Raw genomic sequence first — 23,068 nt, 5'->3', positions numbered from 1 at the left:
CCCCGGTGTGGGATCTGAAGGACTGATTCCTACCAGAGCCGGTGCTGGGGTGATCACTGGTAAGCTCTTCAGCATGCATATAGGTTCTTTTATTGTTTTCAGTGTTTTCTTTGTCCTGCTTTCACCCCAAGCATGCCCTTGTTTAGAAAGGGCTGCCCAGTAACTTACACCTATGGATAATTACGCTGTTGAGAGCCTCTGAGGGGAAGGCACAGCAGTCAGCTCAGGCAGTCTGACTGCTGGGGAATTCACAGTGGAGGCAGGGAGCTGTGCAGCTCAGTAGGGAGAGAGACACAGGTCTCCACCTAAGAGAGGTGGCAGCTGAGGAGCTGGGAGCTTGTGAGCAGCTGCTGTGCTGGACCAGAGATGCCCTGATCTGTGACAGAGCCCACAGAGAAAAAGAGAAAATGTAAAAAATACAAGAATTGGAAAAAACATGTTCTCTAGAAATCTCCTTTATTTTCCCTTCTGTGTAATCAAGTGGTACTTAGTGTTCCCAGAATTTCACAGTGCAGGTGACACAAAGGATACAGAGGACAGCAGACGTGCACTGCTGTAGCTTAACACCAGGGTATCTTATCTTTTCCAGTAACAGACATCCTGCATCCCTGACATTCTCTGTACACTTGTGATCTGCAATGGAAAATAGCCCTACAGCCCAGCGTTTCCAATCCTTATTTATAACACATGCCCTCTCCACACAAGCTCCATGTGAAGCCTCCCTTACTCTCAAGAGGTTTCACGACATCAAACAGCATTTACAGCTGGATTTGGAATCCAGCCACAGGTACAATCTGAGTCCTATAAAATGCTGTAACTCATGTAAGAGGGCAGGGTCAGGATGAGTGACAAACTGGTTTTCCACTGAATGCATCCGATGAAGTGAGCTGTAGCTCACGAAAGCTTATGCTCAAATAAATCTGTTAGTCTCTAAGGTGCCACAAGTCCTCCTTTTCTTTTTGCAAATATAGACTAACACGGCTTCTACTCTGAAAACTGGTTTGAAATTCACTTTTATCTCACATCAGTTTGAAACAGAACAAACAGCGGCAGCAGGGGGCGTGTGTGCTGTATACCTGTGCTGAAGTTGGACGATCGATCCCCAGCCTGACCAGCAGTGCCGGGAGTCAGATCATGGTCTTACAAGCAGTCACTCCTTAGAGAAGGGGTGAGGTGCTGAGCAACTCCAGCACTAGCAAAGACAAAGCACCCCGATGCTACGAACAACAGGCCCCATCCCCGAGCCACCAGACACATCTACTCTCATTAGCTGCAGAGATACTAGGAAGGTTTCTGAGGAGACACTTATTGTCATATTGCCATTTCATTGTGAAATATTAATAAAAGGAAAGAAATGGTGCCCCTTGCAGCATCCACTCAGGGCTTTGTACTCAGACTATCCAGGCATTTCAGTGTCCTGTGGGGATGGTTCTTATTCAGTGTGGGTGTCTGGGGGTTGTTGAGAAGGCAGGCTAGGCAGGGCCAAAGGGGGGCCAGCTAGTGCCAGCCATGAGGATGCTATTTGTGCTGGGGACACCCACCCACTGGGAGCTAGACTGAACCTCCCCCACCCCAACTCATTCTCCCCAGCACACTGAGCACCCAGTGATCGTGGCATCCCTACCCTCTCAACCCAGAGGGGGTCCAGGACAGCAGTAGGGCTGGGGGCTGCATGATCAGGAAGTGCTCACAGGACACCCTGGGTTAAGCAACAACAACAATCCCTCTCTGCTGTTTCCTACAGGGGTTCTTGTTTAACCAACAGACCTGAATGGCACAGTCCCTGGCTACAGCCCTTCACAGAGTTAACGACCTCAACACTGAATGCCAGCCAAGCTCCCAGGAAGCACCACCCATCTCCCGAGAGCCCTGTCCTGACTTTTGATCAGCAAACCATTGCTTCTCCCTCTGAGGGCCCTCATCCAGCCCTCTAGTGAGCACTAAGGAGGCCCAGCTGCATGAGAGCCTTCGCTCAGCCAGGTGCACAGCTGAGATGCTCAAGCCCCTGACAGGGATTATTAACCCATAAATCTCCACGCTGCTGGCTTGGTCAGCATGGCTTTCTCCATGGGCTCCAGTGAGCCAAGCTACGGCAGGATCCATGAACTCTGTCACAATGGATGGGATGTGACAATCTGCCCGGCCCATCCCCAGGGCAGTGGATCTGGGTGGGAGATTCTCAGTAGGAACAACTGGTGTCTTTGGGGGCGGAGGGGCAGGAGCAGCTGTGCCAGACGGGAGCAGCTGCTGGGGCAGCCCTAATGTGGTTTTATTCCAAAACTGGGCCAGAAGCCAAGTGCCTGTTTGTCTTCCAGCGGTGAAAGTCTGCCCACGAAGGGGCATTTCTAGGGCTATCTAAGGCCTGGTCTCAGGGCCTGTCACTCCAGCAGCCAGTGAGAGAGTCAGGGAAGGGTCCAAACCCCTTTAGACGTGCTCCCTCGCAGCCCACGTCTGGGCCCTGGCTCTAGTAGTGGCTCCGTCTGCTCCCTGGTTACAGTGCCTGGAGAGGACGGCCTCTCTCTACTGAGATTTTGCACTTGCGGAGCTGTCTAGTTTTTTCCTAACCTGACCCTGCACAATTAAGCCATTTAGAGGTCATGCTGCTGTTATCCCTAGAGACGGCTGTGGAGCCGTGTGACTCAGCAATATCACGAGGACGGGGAGCAGAGAAGTTGTGACTGACCTAGTTCTGGTCTAATGGAAAACGCTGCTTTTGTTTCCCATTTTAGCTCTTTTCTTTGAGATATCTACGAGCATGGCCACAACTGACCTGCCCTTGGCAAGATCCCATTAATGAGAGAAATCCACCCTGGAGGGAGCTCAGCTGGCCTCTTTACACCAGGAACAGATTTGTCCCATTATAACAAACCTTCCCCTGCCGCCTCCTCAGTGCAGTGGAAAATGCCCTTGGAATAGCAGGGAGTATGACGGAGTGAGGACTAGGAAGGGTCCAGACCCTGTCTTTTCTCAGTGTTCCACAACACAGATGTGGGCCGAAGCCCTGATCCTGCCCAAACCACCTCGTGCAGAGAGACGTGGTGTTCCGGAGCCGGTCCGTCTCTAGCTACCACTGATCAGTTTTAAGATCCGAATACACACAGTGAGTGGGTGCTGTCAGGCCAGTTATTTAAAGTGTGGCTCAGTAAATATACAGCCAGTCTGCAAGTGCGGTGGGCAGGTGAGTCATGACGTGCAGCCTCACGCGCCAGTGGGCCTCCATGGGATTGTACCGGGTGTAAGGGTACTTGGAAGTGAGCGCATCCGTGATGTCGTTCAGGACGAGTGACATGTCCTTCAGGCCGCTGTTAATGAAGGTCTTCATCAGGGTTATCTGGCGTGTGAAATAGGGTTTCCCATAGTCTTCCCGGACAGTTTTGCTGGCTCCTCTCCACAGCTCCTCTGCTTGGGCTTCGATGCTCTCACGTGTCAGAATACCAGTAGCAGCTACAAAGTTGCTGGGTTCAATGAGGATAACGCGGACTCCCCAGCGGTACATTTCCTGCCGGAGGCAGTCAGAGAAGGCTGCCACGCCAAACTTGGAAATGCAATAGGAGGAGCGGGAAGGGCTGGCCATCCGCCCTAACATGCTGGTGATGTTCACCACACGACCTAGAGTGGACAGAGACAGGAAAAGAAAATTGGTAGCCTCTGTTCTGAGCTAGGCAGGATAGACACCCGAATAGACTGGTGACAGGATAACCTGTTCAGGGAATAATCTCCAGACAACATAAACTCTGTGCTGGAGGACAAGGGGCTCCTCAGCCAAGACATGGCAGCAAGCACCCTCCTTTGATCTTCATGCTACTGACACATCCTTTCCCTCAGCCCTGGCTGCTGACTGACTTCCAGAAATCACACTGTTGTCAGGGCTCCCCGACACAAACGTGGTTAATCTCATCACCAGTCATCCTCTCAGTCTACCCCCTCTCCTTCCTGTGCCTGGAAGACCTTGCCCCTTTCCAGCTCCACACCAGGAATAATTCCACTGATACTCATGTTGTATTTGCTAGCTGGGTGTTAGCCAAGGAGGAACAGGGGACAGAAGATGAGGCAGCCATGTTTGTTGTGGGCACATGGATGGGGATTTCCGAGGGCCATGGCCACTCCATCCATTCCATAAACTCACCAAAGAGCTGCAATCCCCATTTCCAGGTAATAATGAATACTGAACAAAACCTCAGACAGGGCAAGCTTAGGAGCATTTGGGGCCCAAAGCTGGGAGCCCCAGGACTCTCTGGGTGGCCTTCTCTCCCACCCCCACTTCCCCATGCCAGTGCAGGGGAGGTTTCTCTGGCGCCCATTCACATATTGGTCTGTGTCTGGAACTGGGGCGTGAGTGTGTGGAGAGTGATGGGAGAGGGATGGAGCTTTCCTGTTAAACAGGAGGGGAGGGAGCTGTGATTGCGGCCCTGCTGCAGCTGTGATAAAGGGGAGACATCCTGATCCCTCAGGGACAGCCCATACTCACCACAGTGCTCTGTCAGCGCGAAGTGGTTTGTACTCCAGCAGGGCTGGGAGCAGGAGCAGTAAACCTCCTCTAGCGTTTCATCCAGCTCCTGGGGAGCAGTGCCCTGGGGAGCCTGCAGCCGCGTGTTCAGCTACATTAGCTGAACTGACCCTGAAAATCCTCTCAGCTATTGCATTAATAAGGAGTTTTGTGGGGCCAAGCTTTGGGGCTTGAAATGTTACAGCCACATGGAGCAGAGTGGCACACTTAGTTTCTACACTGTTGTTCACACCCTGTATGCACCTTCACCATGACAACGGAACAGGAATAACAATATATAAACTTGGCTGGGCAGTTACTTATAGGGCAGCTGGGATATATTTAGCAGCACACAGTATAAATGATATCTGGAAAAAACATCTCAGTGTCACCTCTTGTGTGTCTGTGTCTCCCTTCCCAGAGCAGGAGGCTGGGCTTGCATCCGCCTACTGCCTCCAAAGTCCTCATATTTATTACCTCACTGGCATGTTTAGCTGGGCTGGCTTTTTGGGAAGCATCTAAAATGGCTCTGTGCATAGATATTGTTATAACCTCATTTATCATCCTTGCTATAGCTCAGATCCCCTCAAAGACAGGAGTTACACAAGGTGATTTGCTATAGATCTGCAAAGTGCTCATATTACGGCCAAATACTGCTCTCCATCATGCCTGTACAGCCTCAGGGGCTTGCACAGGTATCACTGAAGGCAGAACTTGAGATGGTTTCTAGTGGCTTTTCCCTGTTGCTTTGCAAAGCTTCTCTCTGACTGCGGCCATACCAGATGCCATCTGTACCTTTAGCTCTGCGAACAAGGGGCAGGAAAGCCTTGGTCACTCTGACAGTTCCCCACAAGTTGACATCAGCCACCTCCTTGTACTTGTCTATGCTCGTGAATTCCACCTCTCCGAAGGCTGATACTCCAGCGTTATTCACCAAGCCCCAGAGACCTGACAATAAACAAGAGAGTTAAAGGGTGTAAGTAGGGGGTCCCTCAGGGAGAAACAGCTCTTCTGGGATTTCATCTTCTCTCAGGGTAAAACAACCTGCTGGCAAAAACAGGACTTTTTCATCTAGGACAGTGAAATACACCAACAACACCGCAGTGGGCTCCTGTAACATGGGAATAACAGGAGTAGGGATGTAAAGATTGTTTTAAAAGTTAATTGTTTAAACGATTAAAAATATTTCATTTAAACAGTTAACCGATTAAAGGGCCAGTCGGCATGGCTGGGGCTACTCCAGCCGGTGTGGGGGTTAACAGTTAAGGTGGGTTAACCGGTAAGACAAATGCACCAGGGAAGTTAGTGAGGGGCCAGCACCTGACCCTCAGGAACATTGCTTGCTGTCATGTCGTTGGCTCTCCTGAGGCTGGGATGGACCTGTATCTGTCCCGCTAACCATGGCCCACTCTGGCTGGTGTTTGACTGAAGAGCACAAACAGGAGAAATAGGCAAGAGCTCCCCTGGAGCGGCTGCCTCTCCAGCAGCGGCACAGTGTCCTCCTCCAGCCAGAGAAGATGAAGGATAACACTTGATTTGGGGAGCCTAACCTGGGGACTGATTTCCAGAGGGGCTGAGCAGCCATGGGTCCCACCTACTTGTGGGGGAATGAGGGTGCTCAGCACCTCTGAATAAACAGGCTCAAGATGGGCACCCGAAACATCAGAGGCCACTTTTGAAAGTCCTGACTTAACCGTGGCACCTCTGCAGGGTTCTGCCATCCAAGTTCTTTCTCCGGTGTTTGCAGAGGGCAGCAACTTGTAACCAGCCCACAATTTGGCTACTTTCAATCTTTACTACAGCAGAACCTCATTCGTTTGCACTAAAGACACAGCTGTCTTTAGGACTGTCTGCAGGATTGAGTCCTGAGATTTTACGTTCTTCAGAGTAAGGACTCTGTCTTTCTTCTAAAGTCCTGTTTATATCTATATGGTGTGATGTAATCAATAACCAACGATAATGACAGAGCAAACTATAGGAAAACAAGGATCAGACATTGCAAAATTCTGACCAGTTATTTAGTTGTGTATTTATTATTATTTCTGTCGTGGTAGGGCCATCGTTATCAGGGTCCCCGTTATACTTATCTGCTCACCTGTCCTGCCACATAATGAACAGGCCCCTCTGCCCAGCCAACCGTGGCAGACTCCAATGTCCCTTGTCCTCTTTGAGCAACTTCTCCCAGGCTGCTCCTTATGCCTAGAACGCTCTCTCCTATTCAGTTCCCTCACCCTCTTTCAAATCACTTCTCAAATCCCGTTTCTACTGTGATGGCCTCAGCTAGCTAGCTCAGGTAACAGGTAGGCAGGTGGCCTGTTGGAAGAGCCACTGAAACCTCGTGTTCATTTATTTGGGTGTCTGTGTACATATGATTATTTTTAATTGAAGATTATAAATTATACACATAGCTAATCCAGGCAACGCTGTGTCTCTGTTTCTGCTACACATACTGCTCCCATCCCCTAGACACATTCTCCCTGTGTTACACACCCACCTGCTAAGCGTTGTCCTTATTGTAGACTGTAAAGTCCTTGGGGAAGAGACGATCTTAAATTATATGTTTGAGCTGCACCCAGCAAAATGAGGCCCCGATCCTGATAAGGGTCTGTGTTGCGGTAGCACCCACAGATAATAAATAATGATAAGAGTACTACGGTATTAGGACACAGAGTGCCTGATTAATCCCTAGTGTAATTTCACAGAAGTCAGAGAGTTCAGCGGAGACTTGTATTGAATGAGTTTGTCATGAGTTCCCCGAGGCCAGAGAGGGAACAGGGCTTACAGCAGAGCTTTGGCACAGGAGTTCTTGGCTCCCTGCCATGTTCTGGAACAGGTCTCTCTGTAACCAGAGCCTGTATAATAAATTTAATACATTTAGGACCATTTATGAAAAAGCTAATTAAAGCAGTTAATCCTTTATGAGATTCCATCATTAGTCAATCATATCATAGTAGTCTGTAACATAACTTTGATAGTCATCTGGCACACATTTAAAGAGCATTATCATTATTATTTGTTCAGTGTCAACACTGGTGGGTGCGGCCCAAGACCAAAGAGAAATAGAGACACTACCCACCCCAAAGAGTTTAGCATCTCAAAGCCCAGACACGCCGTCTGGAATGTTGTGCTTTCTGTGTGTTTTGGAACAAATTCTACTCCTGAGGTCATTCTGCACCAAAAAAATTAGAATTCGGCGCACAATATTTTAAAATTCTGCAAATTTTATTTGTCAAATAAATGTGGAGGCTCCAGCATGGCACTGGAGAGCACAGGCTAGTGGCTGCACAGAGGTGGGAGATCACTGTGCAGCTCCCCCCGGGACATGGATTCAGCAGTGAGGCTGCACCCAACTTATGAGGAGAGACTGAGGGAACTCGGATTGTTTAGTCTACAGAAGAGAAGAATGAGGGGGGATTTGATAGCTGCTTTCAACTACCTGAAAGGTGGATCCAAAGAGGATGGCTCTAGACTATTCTCAGTGGTAGAAGGTGACAGGACAAGGAGTAATGGTCTCAAGTTGCAGTGGGGGAGATTTAGGTTGGATATTAGGAAAAACTTTTTCACTAGGAGGGTGGTGAAACACTGGAATGCGTTACCTAGGGAGGTGGTGGAATCCCCTTCCTTAGAAGTTTTTAAGGTCAGGCTTGACAAAGCCCTGGCTGGGATGATTTAGTTGGGGATTGGTCCTGCTCTGGGAAGGGGGTTGGACTAGATGACCTCCAGAGGTCCCTTCCAACTCTGATATTCTATGATTCTAACCCTGACACAGTGCAAGGACCCAGCCTGCCCCAGAAACACCCCAGGGCCCTGCCCCTCTGTGTGGGCAGGCAGGCTCAGCAAGACAGGATCCAAGTGTGGAGGGGCTTAATGTGGGAGGATCCAGGTGTGGGTTGAGAGGGCTCTGTGTGGGGCAACCTGGGTGCGGGCAGCTCAGTGGGGAATCTGGGTGCAGGGGGGGATCTGGATACACAGGGGCTTGTTGGGGGTTTCTGGGTGTAACGGTAATGGGACTCTGCAGGGGTCTCCAGGTGAAGGTGTTGGGGCTCAGTGGTGGGGGAGGCTGGGAGTAGGAGGGATAGAGCTTGGCAGGGTGGTCTGGGTGGGGGACTCAGTGGGGGGTTCAGATGCTGGGGGAGTGAGGCTCAGTGCGGTGGGGATCCAGGTGTACCTGGTTGGGGCTCAGTGGGATAGGGATCCAGGTGCACCCGGCTCATTGGGGTGGTCCAGGTGCAAGGGGAGTGGGGCTTATCAGGAGGGTGAGGCTCAGTGAGAGGATCTGGGTATGAGGGGGTCTGGATGAATGGGTGTTGGGTGGATAGGGGAGCAGCTCCCTCTACAGGAATCCCTCCCCCTGCAGCTGAGGAGCAATGGGTGCAGGAAGCTGGGGGGAGGGGGGAGCAGTTTGCAGAGCTTCCTGCAGCTGGGAGAGAAATCTGGGGGTGGGTCTGACCCAGCCCCAGATGCCGTGCAGGGGAAGAGGAAGTCCCATTCTCCCCAGCCCAGCTGGGACTAGCAGCTGAGCCTGGGGCAGGGTCGGAGCCACCAGCCAGGTCTTCCCCAGTCCCGCCTCCTGCCCCACAGTGATTTACCTCTCTGCCAGCTGCCCTGGGCACCCAAAACATACTGCTGGGGCGGGTCGCATAACCGCTCTTGTGGCTTCCCTTTGCTTCCCCTTCAGAGAGTCATTTTTCTGTGGGGAAGCAAAGAAATCTGCAGGGAACATAAATTCTGAGCATGTGCAGTAGTGCGGAATTCCCCCAGGAGTAAAATTCTGAATTATATTTTCAGTAAAAATTTAGATTCTAAATGGACACAGCATCACTCTGATTCTGTGCCCCCTGGTTTTGTCAAGAAGGTTGGGTTGGAACTTAGCACAAAGCAAGCCACTGTTTCTATGGGCATGTGTTACTTTCACCCAGCTGCCTTGTGTTGTGTTGGGCTTGCCACCAAGAGTCACGGTGTGGTGTTTGGCATTGTATACATGGGCACATCTCTTGCCCAAGTAGAATTCAGTCTTGTCCCAGGTCTAACTCCGTTAATTTTCAGAAGGGCAGTATGATCCCTTTGGTTTTGGAGGCCACACTTATAGCCAGCAAAAATGACCTTGGACCACGATCTCCCAGACATGGTGTTGCCCTGAAGTCTTGATCCCAACAAGCCCCCATGGCTCTGCCCCAAGATGGCAGTGAGAGGGAGCCGCCATGAGCATGCCTATGGCAGTAAGTGACTACATAAATCTCCACGAAGGAGGGACTGCCCACCTATCAGATGGAGAAGTACACAAGAGATACTGTGCCCATCCCTGCTAGGAACCAGACTTTTATCTCATTGCCACTGTCTGAGAAACAACAGTGAGGTTTGCCTGAAAGCTCTTATTCTGTACAGCATAGCTCTGGGCCGCTGCTGCTAACCTGCTCTGCGTGAAAAGCTTGGGAAGGTGTGAGAAGGTGTGGAGAGGAATCTGATGAGACAGGGCAGGTGTGGAATGGTTGTGCAGGAAGGACAGAATTGTGCACAGAGAAAGCACATTCAGGGGAGGAGGTGGGAACTGACTTCTGGTTATTTCTTCCTTATATTTAATAGCATCATTCATGTAGGGATTAAGGACCTTGTTGTGTACTTTGAATGAAGTTTGGGACTATCTTTCTGCCACACTTTTAATGTGCCCAGCACCTTAACACCTGCCAGGACCAAGGAAAAAGCTACTTCTGGCCCTACCCCACCTCTTGGATGGAGCAAACCCCCAAGTGCTCCTGTGAGGATGTCCCTGGACAGAAAGCTGTGAGGAGATGCTCACTACCCTGACATGTCATGTGCTTATCATCAGTCCTGGTCTGAGGCTGGTGGCTGGTTTACTCCCATGTGGGTGGCCGATCAGGCTCTATGAATACAGCAGAGCAGGCATAGTGTGATCCACTGGGGCCAAACCCTCACAAACTCCCCGAAGCAGGCTCAGATACAGAGGGGAGAGATGGAGAGGCACAGGGAGGTCCCATTTCAAGCTCCATTCCCCACAGCCAGCCTGGTTACCTGCAGTGCTGCCAAGTAGTAACTTTCTTCAAATCAAGCAGGAGCCAGGCCGTTCGTAGTAAGAGGCATAGGTGCCGACTCCATGGCTGGAGCACCCATGGGGAAAAATTAGCCAAGCTCCCCTTACCCCTCGTCCCACCTCCTCCTCCTCCCCTGAGCGTGCCACATCCCCGCTCCTCCACCTACCTTCCAGCGCTTCCTGCCCAGCCACCACCAAACAGTTGTTTGGCAGCGTTAGCACACTCTGGGAGGGAGGGGGAGGAGCAGGAACCTGGCGCACTCAGAAGAGGAGGTGGGGAAGAGGCAGGGCTGAGGTGGGGATTTGGGGAAGGAGTTGGAATAGGGGCAGGGAGGGGTGGGAAGAGGCAGGGCCTCATGGAAGGGGTGGATTGGGAATAGGGCTGGGGGCAGAAGGGGGGAAGTCGGTGCCTATGGTAAGAGGTGGCTGCTGTCTGCCAGCTTGTATCTGCTGTCATGCAACAGTCCAGCTCCCCTTTGCACCTTCCAGAATGTGACAACAAAAAACTAAAGCCAGGAAATGCCTCCCACACACCAGTCAGATCCATTACTAAGCCACTCAGATAAACTTAACTCTGCCCTAGTGGGGTAATTCCTCCTTAACAAGGGTTCATGTAAGTAAATTAAAAAGGCAACTGGCCTGAGAGCACAGGCTCCCCCAGCCTGTAATGTTATCCCCACTACCTTTCTCCGGCTCCTTCAGATTGTTCTTCACAAACTCCACAGCCTGAGCCACTTCTTGGTCACTGCACACATTTAGCTGCAGCACTTTCATGCGATCTGATTTCATGCTCTCCAGCTCCCTGGTGCCATGTCCATTCTCACCCTGCCCAAGAGAGAAAGGAGAGAGATGCCCTGCTCAGACAGAACGGCAGTAATCTAGCCCCGCACCAAGGACACAGGCTTGTGCTGTTGGAAATGCACATACAGAGGTGGCCCCCAGATGGCCTATGCAATCACACAATGCGAGTCCAACCTTTGGGAATTTACCTCCCATTTCTGTCTCAATTTCCCCACCCAGCAAATAGACTGACTCTGTTTCTCCCTTCCTCACAGGTGGATTCATTGGTTACTGTTTGCCCCGCACTTGGAGGGTGTAGAGAGCTATGTAAGTGCTGAACAGTGTCAGTGCTCTGTGGGTAACAGAGCCAACATTTTCAAAAGGATCACAGAAGTCCAGATTTTCTGGACTTGAGAGTAAAGGCTTTTCTGGCAGCTCCTCTGAATAGCTCACTCTCAAAATTCCTACCCATTCTAATTAAATGTATTCTTTCATTCTCTTTCAGAAGCAAATGCAAGACTACAATGCCAAAGGCAATTCCTTGCTGGCTGAGTCTGAGAGCAAACAGTCCAGTGCTATAAGAAAGGAAAGGTATAAAACACTGAAAGGTGAACATTCTGTATAACAATTTGCATTTTTTACAAAAGAGATCAGGAGGCATAGTAATGGAAGTATCAGGAAGATGCAGTCACCTTTGTGGGGAGAGTGGCAGCCATTCAGACACCTGGTTCACAGCAAGATGGGAAGAGGAAACGCTGGGTAAGGACATCAGAACAAAAGCTTACTCCACCCTGAATAATGAGGTCAACTCCACTTTTCTTTATGACCAGTTTCTTGTCCAGTTTTACTTCCAGGATCTCATGCAATAGCACAAAGCTGCAATATTTAGTTTGCAAGCACTGAAGTGAAAATTGAGGGACAATATTTCCCCTAAAAAGAAAAGGAGGATTTGTGGCACCTTAGAGACTAACCAATTTATTTGAGCATGAGCTTTCGTGAGCTATTTCCCCTGGAATTTTAAATAGAATAATGGAAACCGTTCTTAGGTGCTTAGTTTTGTTGGGGTTATTTTTGGTTTTGTTGCTGTGTGTATTTTGTATTTGTTGCTGTGTATTTTTTTTTTTTATTAAACAAAACTTATATTTGAGACCAAATTCCAAATTGTACCTGGTCATTGCCAGGCAAAGCAGGCAGGATTTGGGACTTGGCTTTAAGGTCTTTTTGGGGGTGGGGAAGGAATGAAAAACAGAACAAAAAACAAACACCTCTACAAGGTGGAATTCAATTTCCCTTAGCTCAGCCATGGACTCCAGGGAATCCAGGCATCTTAGAGCTGATATTTAGGTCACCATTTCCTCCCCTCCTTCTTATCATCAACTTTATCAGGGAGGAGACATTTGCATTTTGATGGGCTGCTATTAGTCAAAAACAACAAGGAGTCTGGTGGCACCTTAAAGACTAACAGATTTATTTGAGCATAAGCTTTCGTGGGTAAAAACCTCACTTCTTCAGATGCACTTCTGATTGATCTGATTTCTCCTGTACTTGCATACTAGCTTTCAATTATTGTGGGCAAAAAGGACAAGGCAAGTGTAGTCCCACATCATGTTACAGTAGGTGGGGAGATTGCCTGTCTTACCCCACAGGTACCTGCTTGACTGCCTTGGCAGGAAGGCTGAAGTAAATATTGCATATTTACTTAGTTGCTTTTATTGGTGTTGCAGGTTACCTGTCTCCTGTTCAAAAGTGCCTTCCTCTGACAACTTCTTCAGCTAAGCAAAAGGGTCATGTGGTTAGTCAGAATGGCCTAACTTCCCGTCTCAGTCATGCTGATACAGATGGGGTAACTCCATTAACTTCAATGTGGAGTTACTCCAGTGTTACACCAGCGTAACTGAAATCAGGATCTGGTCCCACAACATTTCCTTTTAAAACTTAAATGTTACCAGGCATCACAGAAACACAGGACGAAGCAGTTGAACTTCCTGGGTCACTGGACACGAGACACGACAGTACTGCTCACACCTTTCTATGTACATAAAAGGAAACTTCCCAAAGTGTGATGCTGGCATTTTGGTAGGCATCGTGTCAGCATCACAATGTTATGCTCCCTTTTAAAGCAAATTGTTTATATGCAGTACACTGCTGCTCACTGTATCTTGGGAAAACGTTGTTAAAACTTAGCTTTGGATCATACAAAGAGCTTTTCAGCTGCTTCGCAGTGAACGAAGTGAAGCCAATCCAGCTCACGAACAGAGACTTACTGTATCTGGGCTCAAGGCACTTCTTGTTAGCTCAGAGCGCTAAGAACCAGGGCTCCCTAAGTAAGTTTTCTCCCCCCTCAGCCCTTACTAAAATAAAAAGAAACACATTTCCAGTACTTCTGCCAAACAGCCATTGGTCAATGACTTGGAAAAACAGTGTCACTCATTAGTATTTCTCACCTAAAACAAGAATTTTCTTCTTCAGCCAAGGAGGATCAGTTACTGCCCTAAACTCCTGCAAATCACTCAGCGCCGAGAGAGTATACTGATTTGGAAGGTCTATTTTTATATCAAATAAGCATCAGAATAACTGTCTGACATGGCTGCCCACTGCAGGGCTGGCCCTGCCCCTCCATGGTTCACCTCTTCCTTACCCCTCTGGGGCGATGTGAGCTCTGGGAGGGCTGCGGGAGTGCTCAGGTGAGGCATGCTTCCCAGGACTGTTGGGGTGTCTCCCCATATCCCCCCAAAGGTTCTGCTCTGTGCCTCCTACTCCCAGTGTCTCCTGAAGGGTCTGCCTGAGTTGCCTCCTGGGTGGTTTTTTAGGGCTGTGTCACTGACCCTCGCTGCTCCTGACTCTGCACCATGATGTCCCCTCGGGTCTCTGGGGGGGAGAAGAGGTCGTCCAAAAGAATGCACATTAGGTACAAAACACGGAGGGAAGCATGCAGACCTGGTATTCCCAGTGCGCCCTCTGCCTCCTTTTCTCCCCTGGTGCCTGGGAGGAACCATACAGGGGACTCGTCCCTCTTGCAGACAGATCCTCATGCTAAATGAAAGTGCCCACAAAACCTCGTCCATGTCGCTGTGTTGATTTATCAGCAGAGTCTGGGCTTGGTGCCCGGATTCCAACAGCAGCATCTCCATCACCCAGCAGACACAACTTCTACCCCTTCACCTGCTCTTTGTTTTATTTGTTCTTTCTACGGCTTCTGTGCTTTCAGGCTGGGAGGGGAAGTTTAAACTGCATTATAATGTGTGACAGACACAAAGTGAGGGGGTGATATCTTTTATTGGACCAACTTCTGTGGGTGGAAGGCACAAGCTTTCGAGCATCCCAGAGCTCTTCTTTGGGTCTAGGGAAATGTTTAGTCATGAGGTTGTACTGTATGAAGCATACTGCACCCTATCTTTGCTGAGTGACAGAGGCAGTCGACACTCTTTTTTTACAATAAAACTGTTGTGACTAGCACCTATCTTGCCTCTATGTGTGTGACTAACACAACATGGGGTCAGAAGATAAACAGAAACTGCAGAATTTTGTCAAAACACTAAAGGTCCCCCACTCCAGAGAGACTCAGCTTCAACAGACTGTCCGACTGGCCCACGTGGACGGAGCACTTTGCACGTTTTTGCATTACAACTAAACTCCACAACGAGACAGGGGAGGGGAAAGCTAGTTCTCTCATCTGTACCAGGGGCAGGGAAGCTGAATGTGTCTTTCAATCCTTGGCCTTTGGAGACGAGAGCCACAAGAACAATTACTCTGCGGGGGCTGGCTAAGTTTGATGAGCATTTTATACCTCAACCTAATGTGGTTTATGAGCGAGTGTGTTTCTACCAGCATGTCCAAATATGGGGGAGGCTGTGGAATCTTTTATAGGAGGCTTGTATGACACGGCAGAAAATTGTGATTTTGAGGATAAAAGGGAAGAGCAGACTACAGACAGTGCCTGGCATTTTAGCAACAGACTATCAGAGAAACTGCAAATGAAGAGAGAATTCTAGATAATACTAGTCTAGATAATACTTAGTCCTGCCATGAGTGCAGGGGACTGGAAGACCTCTCGAGGTCCCTTCTAGTCCTATGATTCTATGTAACCCTTCAAACAGCAACAGAAATGACGAGACAATTGGAGAGGACTAAAAATCAAAATAGAGACCAGGGGCTTCCAGAAAGAGACCTAGAGAAAGTGACTTACAGAGTGACGACAGGAGATTAGCACAGCTGTAAAAAGCAATTCAATAAATCCTGAAAGGCAATGTCTGGGGCTTTGAGGATTTATTACAATTGCTGCGTATGATGTGGGAAAATCACAATCCAAGAGGTGATTGTCCACCCAAAGGAGCCACATGCCATAAATGCACAAAAACTGGACGTTTTGCCACCGTCTGCCCATGAAGCGGTTGACTCTCAACTAGCGCCTTCTTTTGGCTGGGCGTGGCATAGCAATTCTCTCCACATCATGTACCTTCTGCTGATGGTCATTCCAGTGCTGTGGTCATCTGCCTCTTCCTGTGACTTGGACCGTCAGCCAGGTCACTTTAATGTCTCTCCTCTTCTGGATAGTTAATGAACAAAAACAAGGGGAATTAACACAGATGTTCATCCCAAAGCTGGGTCAAGGCTCTCTTCCTTCAGAGGACACTCATCAGTCTAGGGCCCTAACCTGCATTTGCAGGTAATAGAAGGCAGTGGTTCCCTCTCAAGGTGAGTCAGCATCTGACCCTCCCTCCCCTCAGGAAGGGGCCGTTGGGCAGCAGTCAGCTGGGGAGCTCTGCCTCCAGTCTGCCCTCTCTGCAGCAGCCGAGGACTGAATGTCTGCTCTCCTCCCTGGTCTGCCATCAACTGAGCTGGGTTCTCCCTCTTCATCTCCTCCCTCCGAACCTGCCATTTCTCACACCTGCTATGGGGCAGCGACACTTGAGCCCACACTAGCTCATTAACCCCATGTTGTCCAGTGTGGGGTCTGCATACCCCATCACCCTGCTGTACACAGAAGTGAACACTGAGAGTCAAGAGACCTTTTTTCTGGGCTCAGTCACATGTAATGACACAGAGCCAGCCTGGAAGGTGAAACTGAGTATTTGAGGCAAGACTTAATTTTAAAATAGATTCAGGTGTGGATGCAACCGTCATACCAGAAGGGCCTTCAAATCACCTTCAACCTCTCCTAGAGCTGAAACCAGCAGATACTGTCCTAAATAACCCCCCAGGTACTTTGGCAGCACTGGACAGTTTTTCACAGAAGCAACCTACAATGTGTGACAAAGTTCCTGCTCTACCTTGGTGGGTCTTGTGCTTATTGGCAGATTTGCTCGCCTTGGAGTTTCACGGCAACCCTCAGCTTGGCTGTTTTTCTGAACCCACAGTCCAGGTCGACTCCTCCTCTGTCTGACCAGGAATTAGGAGGATTTGGGGGGAACCCGGGCCCGCCCTCTACTCCAGGTTCCAGCCCAGGGCTCTGTGGAATGCAGCTGTCTAGAGTGCCTCCTGGAACAGCTGTGCGACAGCTACAACTCCCTGGGCTACTTGCCCATGGCCTCCTCCCAACACCTTCTTTATCCTCACCACAGGACCTTCCTCCTGGTGTCTGATAATGCTTGTACTCCTCAGTCCTCCAACAGTCCACATTCTCACTCTCAGCTCCTAGTGCCTCTTGCTCCCAGCTCCTCACATGCACGCCACAAACTGAAGTGAGCTCCTTTTTAAACCCAGATGCCCTGATTAGCCTGCCTTAATTGATTCTAGCAGCTTCTTGATTGGCTGCAGGTGTTCTAATCAGCCTGTCTTAATTGTCTCCAGAAGGTTCCTGATTGTTCTGGAACCTTCCCTGTTACCTTACCCAGGGAAAAGGGACCTACTGAGCCTGGGGCTAATATATCTGCCTTCTATTACTCTCCTATAGCCATCTGGCCCGACCCTGTCACAAAAGACAAAAGCTTTAATGTTACCGTGGATGTGATCAGAGGCTGACAGTCTCCTCTGTTTCAGTGTGGTTGCCATGATGGGTGGAGTGAGAAAGGTGGAAGAAGGAGACAGACTATTTGGTGTACCTGATTTTTAAAAGGGGATGCAGTAGAAATGCTGCTGAACCACATAGCATATATATGCCCCACAGGTTTCAGAGTAACAGCCGTGTTAGTCTGTATTCGCAAAAAGAAAAGGAGTACTTGTGGCACCTTAGAGACTAACCAATTTATTTGAGCATAAGCTTTCGTGAGCTACAGCTCACTTCATCGGATGCATACTGTGGAAATTGCAGAAGACATTATATACACAGACACCATGAAACAATACCTCCTCCCACCCCACCCTCCTGCTGGTAATAGCTTATCTAAAGTGATCATCAAGTTGGGCCATTTCCAGCACAAATCCAGGTTTTCTCACCCTCCGCCCCCCCACAGACAAACTCACTCTCTTGCTGGTAATAGCCCATCCAAAGTGACCACTCTCTTCACAATGTGTATGATAATCAAGGTGGGCCATTTCCTGCAGAAATCCAGGTTCTCTCACCCCCTCACCCCCCTCCAAAAACCACACACACACACTCACTCTCCTGCTGGTAGTAGCCTATCCAAAGTGACCACTCTCCTTACAACCTGCATGAAAATCAAGGTGGGCCATTTCCAGCACAAATACAGGTTTTCTCACTCCCCCACCCCCATACACACACAAACTCACTCTCCTGCTGGTAATAGCTCATCCAAAGTGACCACTCTCCCTACAATGTGCATGATAATCAAGGTGGGCCATTTCCAGCACAAATCCAAGTTTAACCAGAACGTCTGGGGGGGGGGGGGTAGGAAAAAAACAAGGGGAAATAGGCTACCTTGCATAATGACTTAGCCACTCCCAGTCTCTATTTAAGCCTAAATTAATAGTATCCAATTTGCAAATGAATTCCAATTCAGCAGTTTCTCGCTGGAGTCTGGATTTGAAGTTTTTTTGTTGTAAGATAGCGACCTTCATGTCTCTGATTGCGTGACCAGAGAGACTGAAGTGTTCTCCGACTGGTTTATGAATGTTATAATTCTTGACATCTGATTTGTGTCCATTTATTCTTTTATGTAGAGACTGTGCAGTCTGACCAATGTACATGGCAGAGGGGCATTGCTGGCACATGATGGCATATATCACATTGGTGGATGTGCAGGTGAACGAGCCTCTGACAGTGTGGCTGATGTTGTTAGGCCCTGTGATGGTGTCCCCTGAATAGATATGTGGGCACAGTTGGCAACGGGCTTTGTTGCAAGGATAGGTTCCTGGGTTAGTGGTTCTGTTGTGTGGTATGTGGTTGTTGGTGAGTATTCGCTTCAGGTTGGGGGGCTGTCTGTAGGCAAGGACTGGCCTGTCTCCCAAGATTTGTGAGAGTGTTGGGTCATCCTTCAGGATAGGTTGTAGATCCTTAATAATGCGTTGGAGGGGTTTTAGTTGGGGGCTGAAGGTGACGGCTAGTGGTGTTCTGTTATTTTCTTTGTTAGGCCTGTCCTGTAGTAGGTGACTTCTGGGAACTCTTCTGGCTCTATCAATCTGTTTCTTCACTTCTGCAGGTGGGTACTGTAGTTGTAAGAATGCTTGATAGAGATCTTGTAGGTGTTTGTCTCTGTCTGAGGGGTTGGAGCAAATGCAGTTGTATCGCAGAGCTTGGCTGTAGACGATGGATCGTGTGGTGTGGTCAGGGTGAAAGCTGGAGGCATGTAGGTAGGAATAGCGGTCAGTAGGTTTCCGGTATAGGGTGGTGTTTATGTGACCATTGTTTATTAGCACTGTAGTGTCCAGGAAGTGGATCTCTTGTGTGGACTGGACCAGGCTGAGGTTGATGGTGGGATGGAAATTGTTGAAATCATGGTGGAATTCCTCAAGGGCTTCTTTTCCATGGGTCCAGATGATGAAGATGTCATCAATATAGCGCAAGTAGAGTAGGGGCGTTAGGGGACGAGAGCTGAGGAAGCGTTGTTCTAAATCAGCCATAAAAATGTTGGCATACTGTGGGGCCATGCGGGTACCCATAGCAGTGCCGCTGATCTGAAGGTATACATTGTCCCCAAATGTAAAATAGTTATGGGTAAGGACAAAGTCACAAAGTTCAGCCACCAGGTTAGCTGTGACATTATCGGGGATAGTGTTCTTGACGGCTTGTAGTCCATCTTTGTGTGGAATGTTGGTGTAGAGGGCTTCTACATCCATTGTGGCCAGGATGGTGTTATCAGGAAGATCACTGATGGATTGTAGTTTCCTCAGGAAGTCAGTGGTATCTCGAAGGTAGCTGGGAGTGCTGGTAGCGTAGGGCCTGAGGAGGGAGTCTACATAGCCAGACAATCCTGCTGTCAGGATGCCAATGCCTGAGATGATGGGGTGCCCAGGATTTCCAGGTTTATGGATCTTGAGTAGTAGATAGAATATCCCAGGTCGGGGTTCCAGGGGTGTGTGTGTGCGGATTTGATCTTGTGCTTTTTCAGGAAGTTTCTTGAGCAAATGCTGTAGTTGCTTTTGGTAACTCTCAGTGGGATCATAGGGTAATGGCTTGTAGAAAGTGGTGTTGGAGAGCTGCCGAGCAGCCTCTTGTTCATATTCCGACCTATTCATGATGATAACAGCACCTCCTTTGTCAGCCTTTTTGATGTTGATATGCCCCACAGAATTCCTATCCCATTACTTCATAAAGTAGAAATGGAGTTAAAGAGAATGGAAAAGAGTTACAGAATCGAGAAAAGCTCTGAGCCAACTGCATGGTCTGCACCGATGGTACCTGTTATAGGGAAAAATATGAACTTGCATGGACCTTAAAAGACTTATTGAAGCAGTAACAAGAGAAAAATATATCCTTCCAGCACTCAGAGACTTTCTTCCTTACATGGCAGGTGCTACTGTGTTCTCCAAGCTTGATGCCTCAAGTGGTTTCTAAGAGAGTGCTACACTGACTACATTCATTACACAATTTGGGAGACTGTGTTTTCAAAGATTACATTTTGGGATTACCAGAATTCCTGATATTTTCCAAAGAAAGATGGCAGAGCGGCTAAGGAACATAAATGAGGTTGTCATTTTTATGGACAAAATTTTAGTATATGGGTCATCAGTGGAAAACAAGACAAAACCCTCAGTAAAGTTCAGAGCTTAATCAGTGAGCCTGGACTCAAGCTAAATAAAGAAAAGTATGTTTTCCACCTACACGAAAATGAATTTTGGGGACAGATAATAAACAAAGATGGAATTAGTCTTGGCTCTGAGAAAGTAAAAGCAATTAGACAATTGAATGCATTTGTTCCAGAACTGAGATGCTTAATGGGGATGGTAAATTATTTTGGCTAATACCTGCAAGACCTTTCTACAGTGACAAAATCCTTGAATGAACTAGTAAAGTGCAATACATCCAGTTTATGAGGGCCAGTTTCAATGTTCAACAATGCAAACAAACACACAGTGATCACTGCCAATGCCAGTAGCTATGTCCTTGGTGGTGTACTGTTGCAGGTATGTGGGTCTGAGTGGAAACCAGCTGCATTCAAAAACGATATGCACCGATTGAAAAGGAGTGCCTTGGCACGTGTATGAGCATGTGAGAACTCCTACAGATATCTGTGTGGATTATGTTCCTTTAAACTGATAACTGCCCATAAACCTCTTCTAACCCTTATCAACGGAAAAGACCTTTATCAAGTATCAATGAGATGCCAATGTCTTTTGAACAGGCTCATGCAATTTAACCCAATCGCTGAATATACTCCTGGTAAAAAATCTGGTAACAGCAGACACATTGTCATGGAGCCCCACATTGCACTCAAATATCTGTGGGATAGAAGATGATGTAAAGGCTTTTGTAGATGCTGTGGGAACTTACAGACAAGTGTCAGGCAGGAAACTATACCCGCTGCAAAGAGCAACATTAAGAAGTTTTTAGTTACATTTGGGCATGGTGGCCCTAGTATCTGAAGAACACAATGGCTGTGACAAGAGACTGCTTTGCTGTACGCAGACAATTAAGCAAGTCCAATGGCCTAATGATTAAAGGTGATTGTACTATCATCCAAAATGCTTTGAGAGGAGAAATTCTAGACCTCATCTATCCAGGACATCAAGGACTAGCTAAATGCCATGAATGAGCCAATCAATCAGGGTGGTGGCTTGGAATCAGCAAGGACATGAAGAATAAAATGTCTTCATGTGAACACTGCAGAACTAACAGACCAACATAACGCAAAGAGTCTCTAGTAACAATACCTCTACCAACTTTCCCAGACCTGGAGAAGAGCTCTATGTAGCTCAAAAGCTTGCATCTTTCACCAACAGAAGTTGGTCCAAAGAAAGGTATTACTTCCCTCACCTTCCCTCTGGTAAACATCTTTACCAGACAGCCCCTGGAGGAGGCTAGTAGCAGACTGATGCATATTCAGAGGACATCATTACCTAGTTGAAATGGATTATTTTTCTAGATATATTGAAATAATATATTTGAAAGATTCAACATGTTGCAGTGTTACCAAGAAATTAAAGAGAGCATTTGCCCATTCTGGTATTCCAGAACAGTTCTTGCTAGACAACAGACCACAATTCACTGCAGCTGAATTTACGTCATTCCAAACAAAGCATGACTTTGAACACACCACTAGCAGCCCGCATTACCCACAAGCAAATGGAGAAACTGAGAGGGCAGTACAGACAGTGATGAAATTCTGAAGCAGGAAGATCCATTCCTTACTCTTCCCAGGTACAGGCCAACACCAGTAGTAACTACTGGGCATAGCCCCGCCCAGCTCCTGATGGGAAGGCAACTCAGGTCTACTGTTCCAACCCTGGAAAAAAAATCTAGCCCCAAAGTGGCTAGTGAGAGGAGTGGCTGAATTAGATCAAAAGGCAAAAACTGGTTATGAACATTCTTAGAACCAATGTCACTTAGAACTCAAGTTGTTGTAAAGAAAAAGAATGCAGCGCCCAGGTCACACACCATTGAGACAGATGGCGGGGAGTTCGGCAGAAACTATTGACATCTTCAGTTTGTTCCTGAGACTCAATAATCAATTGAGAACAAGATGCAGAACAAGGAAGAGGAAGATGAATCTACTCTGAACCTGCCAGGCAAGCCATTGCAAGGGAAAGACAGCCTAGTCGCCAAGATGTTACCCACTGTGGCTATAGGAAGAACCAGTATGATTCGGGGATGAGTAACACACAGACATGTATTGACATTCAAAAAGTTTGGAAAAAAAAAAAAACAGTTTTAGAGTTTTAAAGTTGTTAAAATACAGAAAAGACCAAAAGGGGGGAGATGTGATGGGAAGCTTAAACTGCCTTATAACATGTAGTCACTCGGTGGCACTGGGTGAAGCGTCCAGTCACACATCTTGGCCGACTGTTGGAGGCAGGCTACACTTTGTGTACAGTAAAGTTTAGTGTGGTGGCTAGTGCCCGTTTTGCTGCTATTCCTGGGTGACTAACCTGGTACAGCCATGTCCCCCGCACTTCCCTCCCCCTGCCCTTGGGAAGCTCACCCTCCCTCCTTGCTGCAGCTGCTCAGCTCTGGGCCTGCAGCCAGCTGCTCACCACAGGCGCCTTTCACTGGAGTTGACTTTGCTCTGCCCTGCCTGCTTGTGTCATCACAGCCCTTCACAGCGCAGTCCTCGCCACCCCCTCTGCTCGGGGGCTGCTCCGGTGCTTGGGGGCCAGCAGCAGAGCAAACCTTCCCCTCCATGTGGGCAAGTCTCTTCGTTCTTTCCTTCAGTTCTCGCCTCTCTCTGGGGATGGGAAGTGCCCATTCAGTCCTGACA

The 23,068-nt window shown here is 48.4% G+C and overlaps 1 protein-coding gene and 1 pseudogene across 1 annotated transcript in view; both read right to left on the bottom strand.

Moving 5' to 3' along the window:
- Positions 1-426: 426 nt before the first annotated feature.
- The window catches only part of LOC141993655 (D-beta-hydroxybutyrate dehydrogenase, mitochondrial-like), a 42,176-nt gene continuing 19,534 nt past the window's right edge, over positions 427-23,068 (bottom strand). Inside the window, exons 3-5 of the mRNA XM_074963199.1 lie at positions 11,219-11,360; positions 5,282-5,434; positions 427-3,609 (exon numbers count right to left, since the gene is read on the bottom strand). Of these exons, the coding sequence (XP_074819300.1) occupies positions 3,140-3,609; positions 5,282-5,434; positions 11,219-11,360 (765 nt within the window). The 3' untranslated portion in view covers positions 427-3,139. The remainder of the gene's footprint in view (positions 3,610-5,281; positions 5,435-11,218; positions 11,361-23,068) is intronic.
- On the bottom strand, positions 9,282-9,613 carry LOC141993732 (large ribosomal subunit protein eL33 pseudogene; annotated as a pseudogene).

This window comes from Natator depressus, chromosome 9 (assembly GCF_965152275.1).
Source record: "Natator depressus isolate rNatDep1 chromosome 9, rNatDep2.hap1, whole genome shotgun sequence".
Classification (NCBI taxonomy): Eukaryota; Metazoa; Chordata; order Testudines; family Cheloniidae; genus Natator; species Natator depressus.
This window is presented reverse-complemented; position numbering and strand designations above follow the sequence as displayed.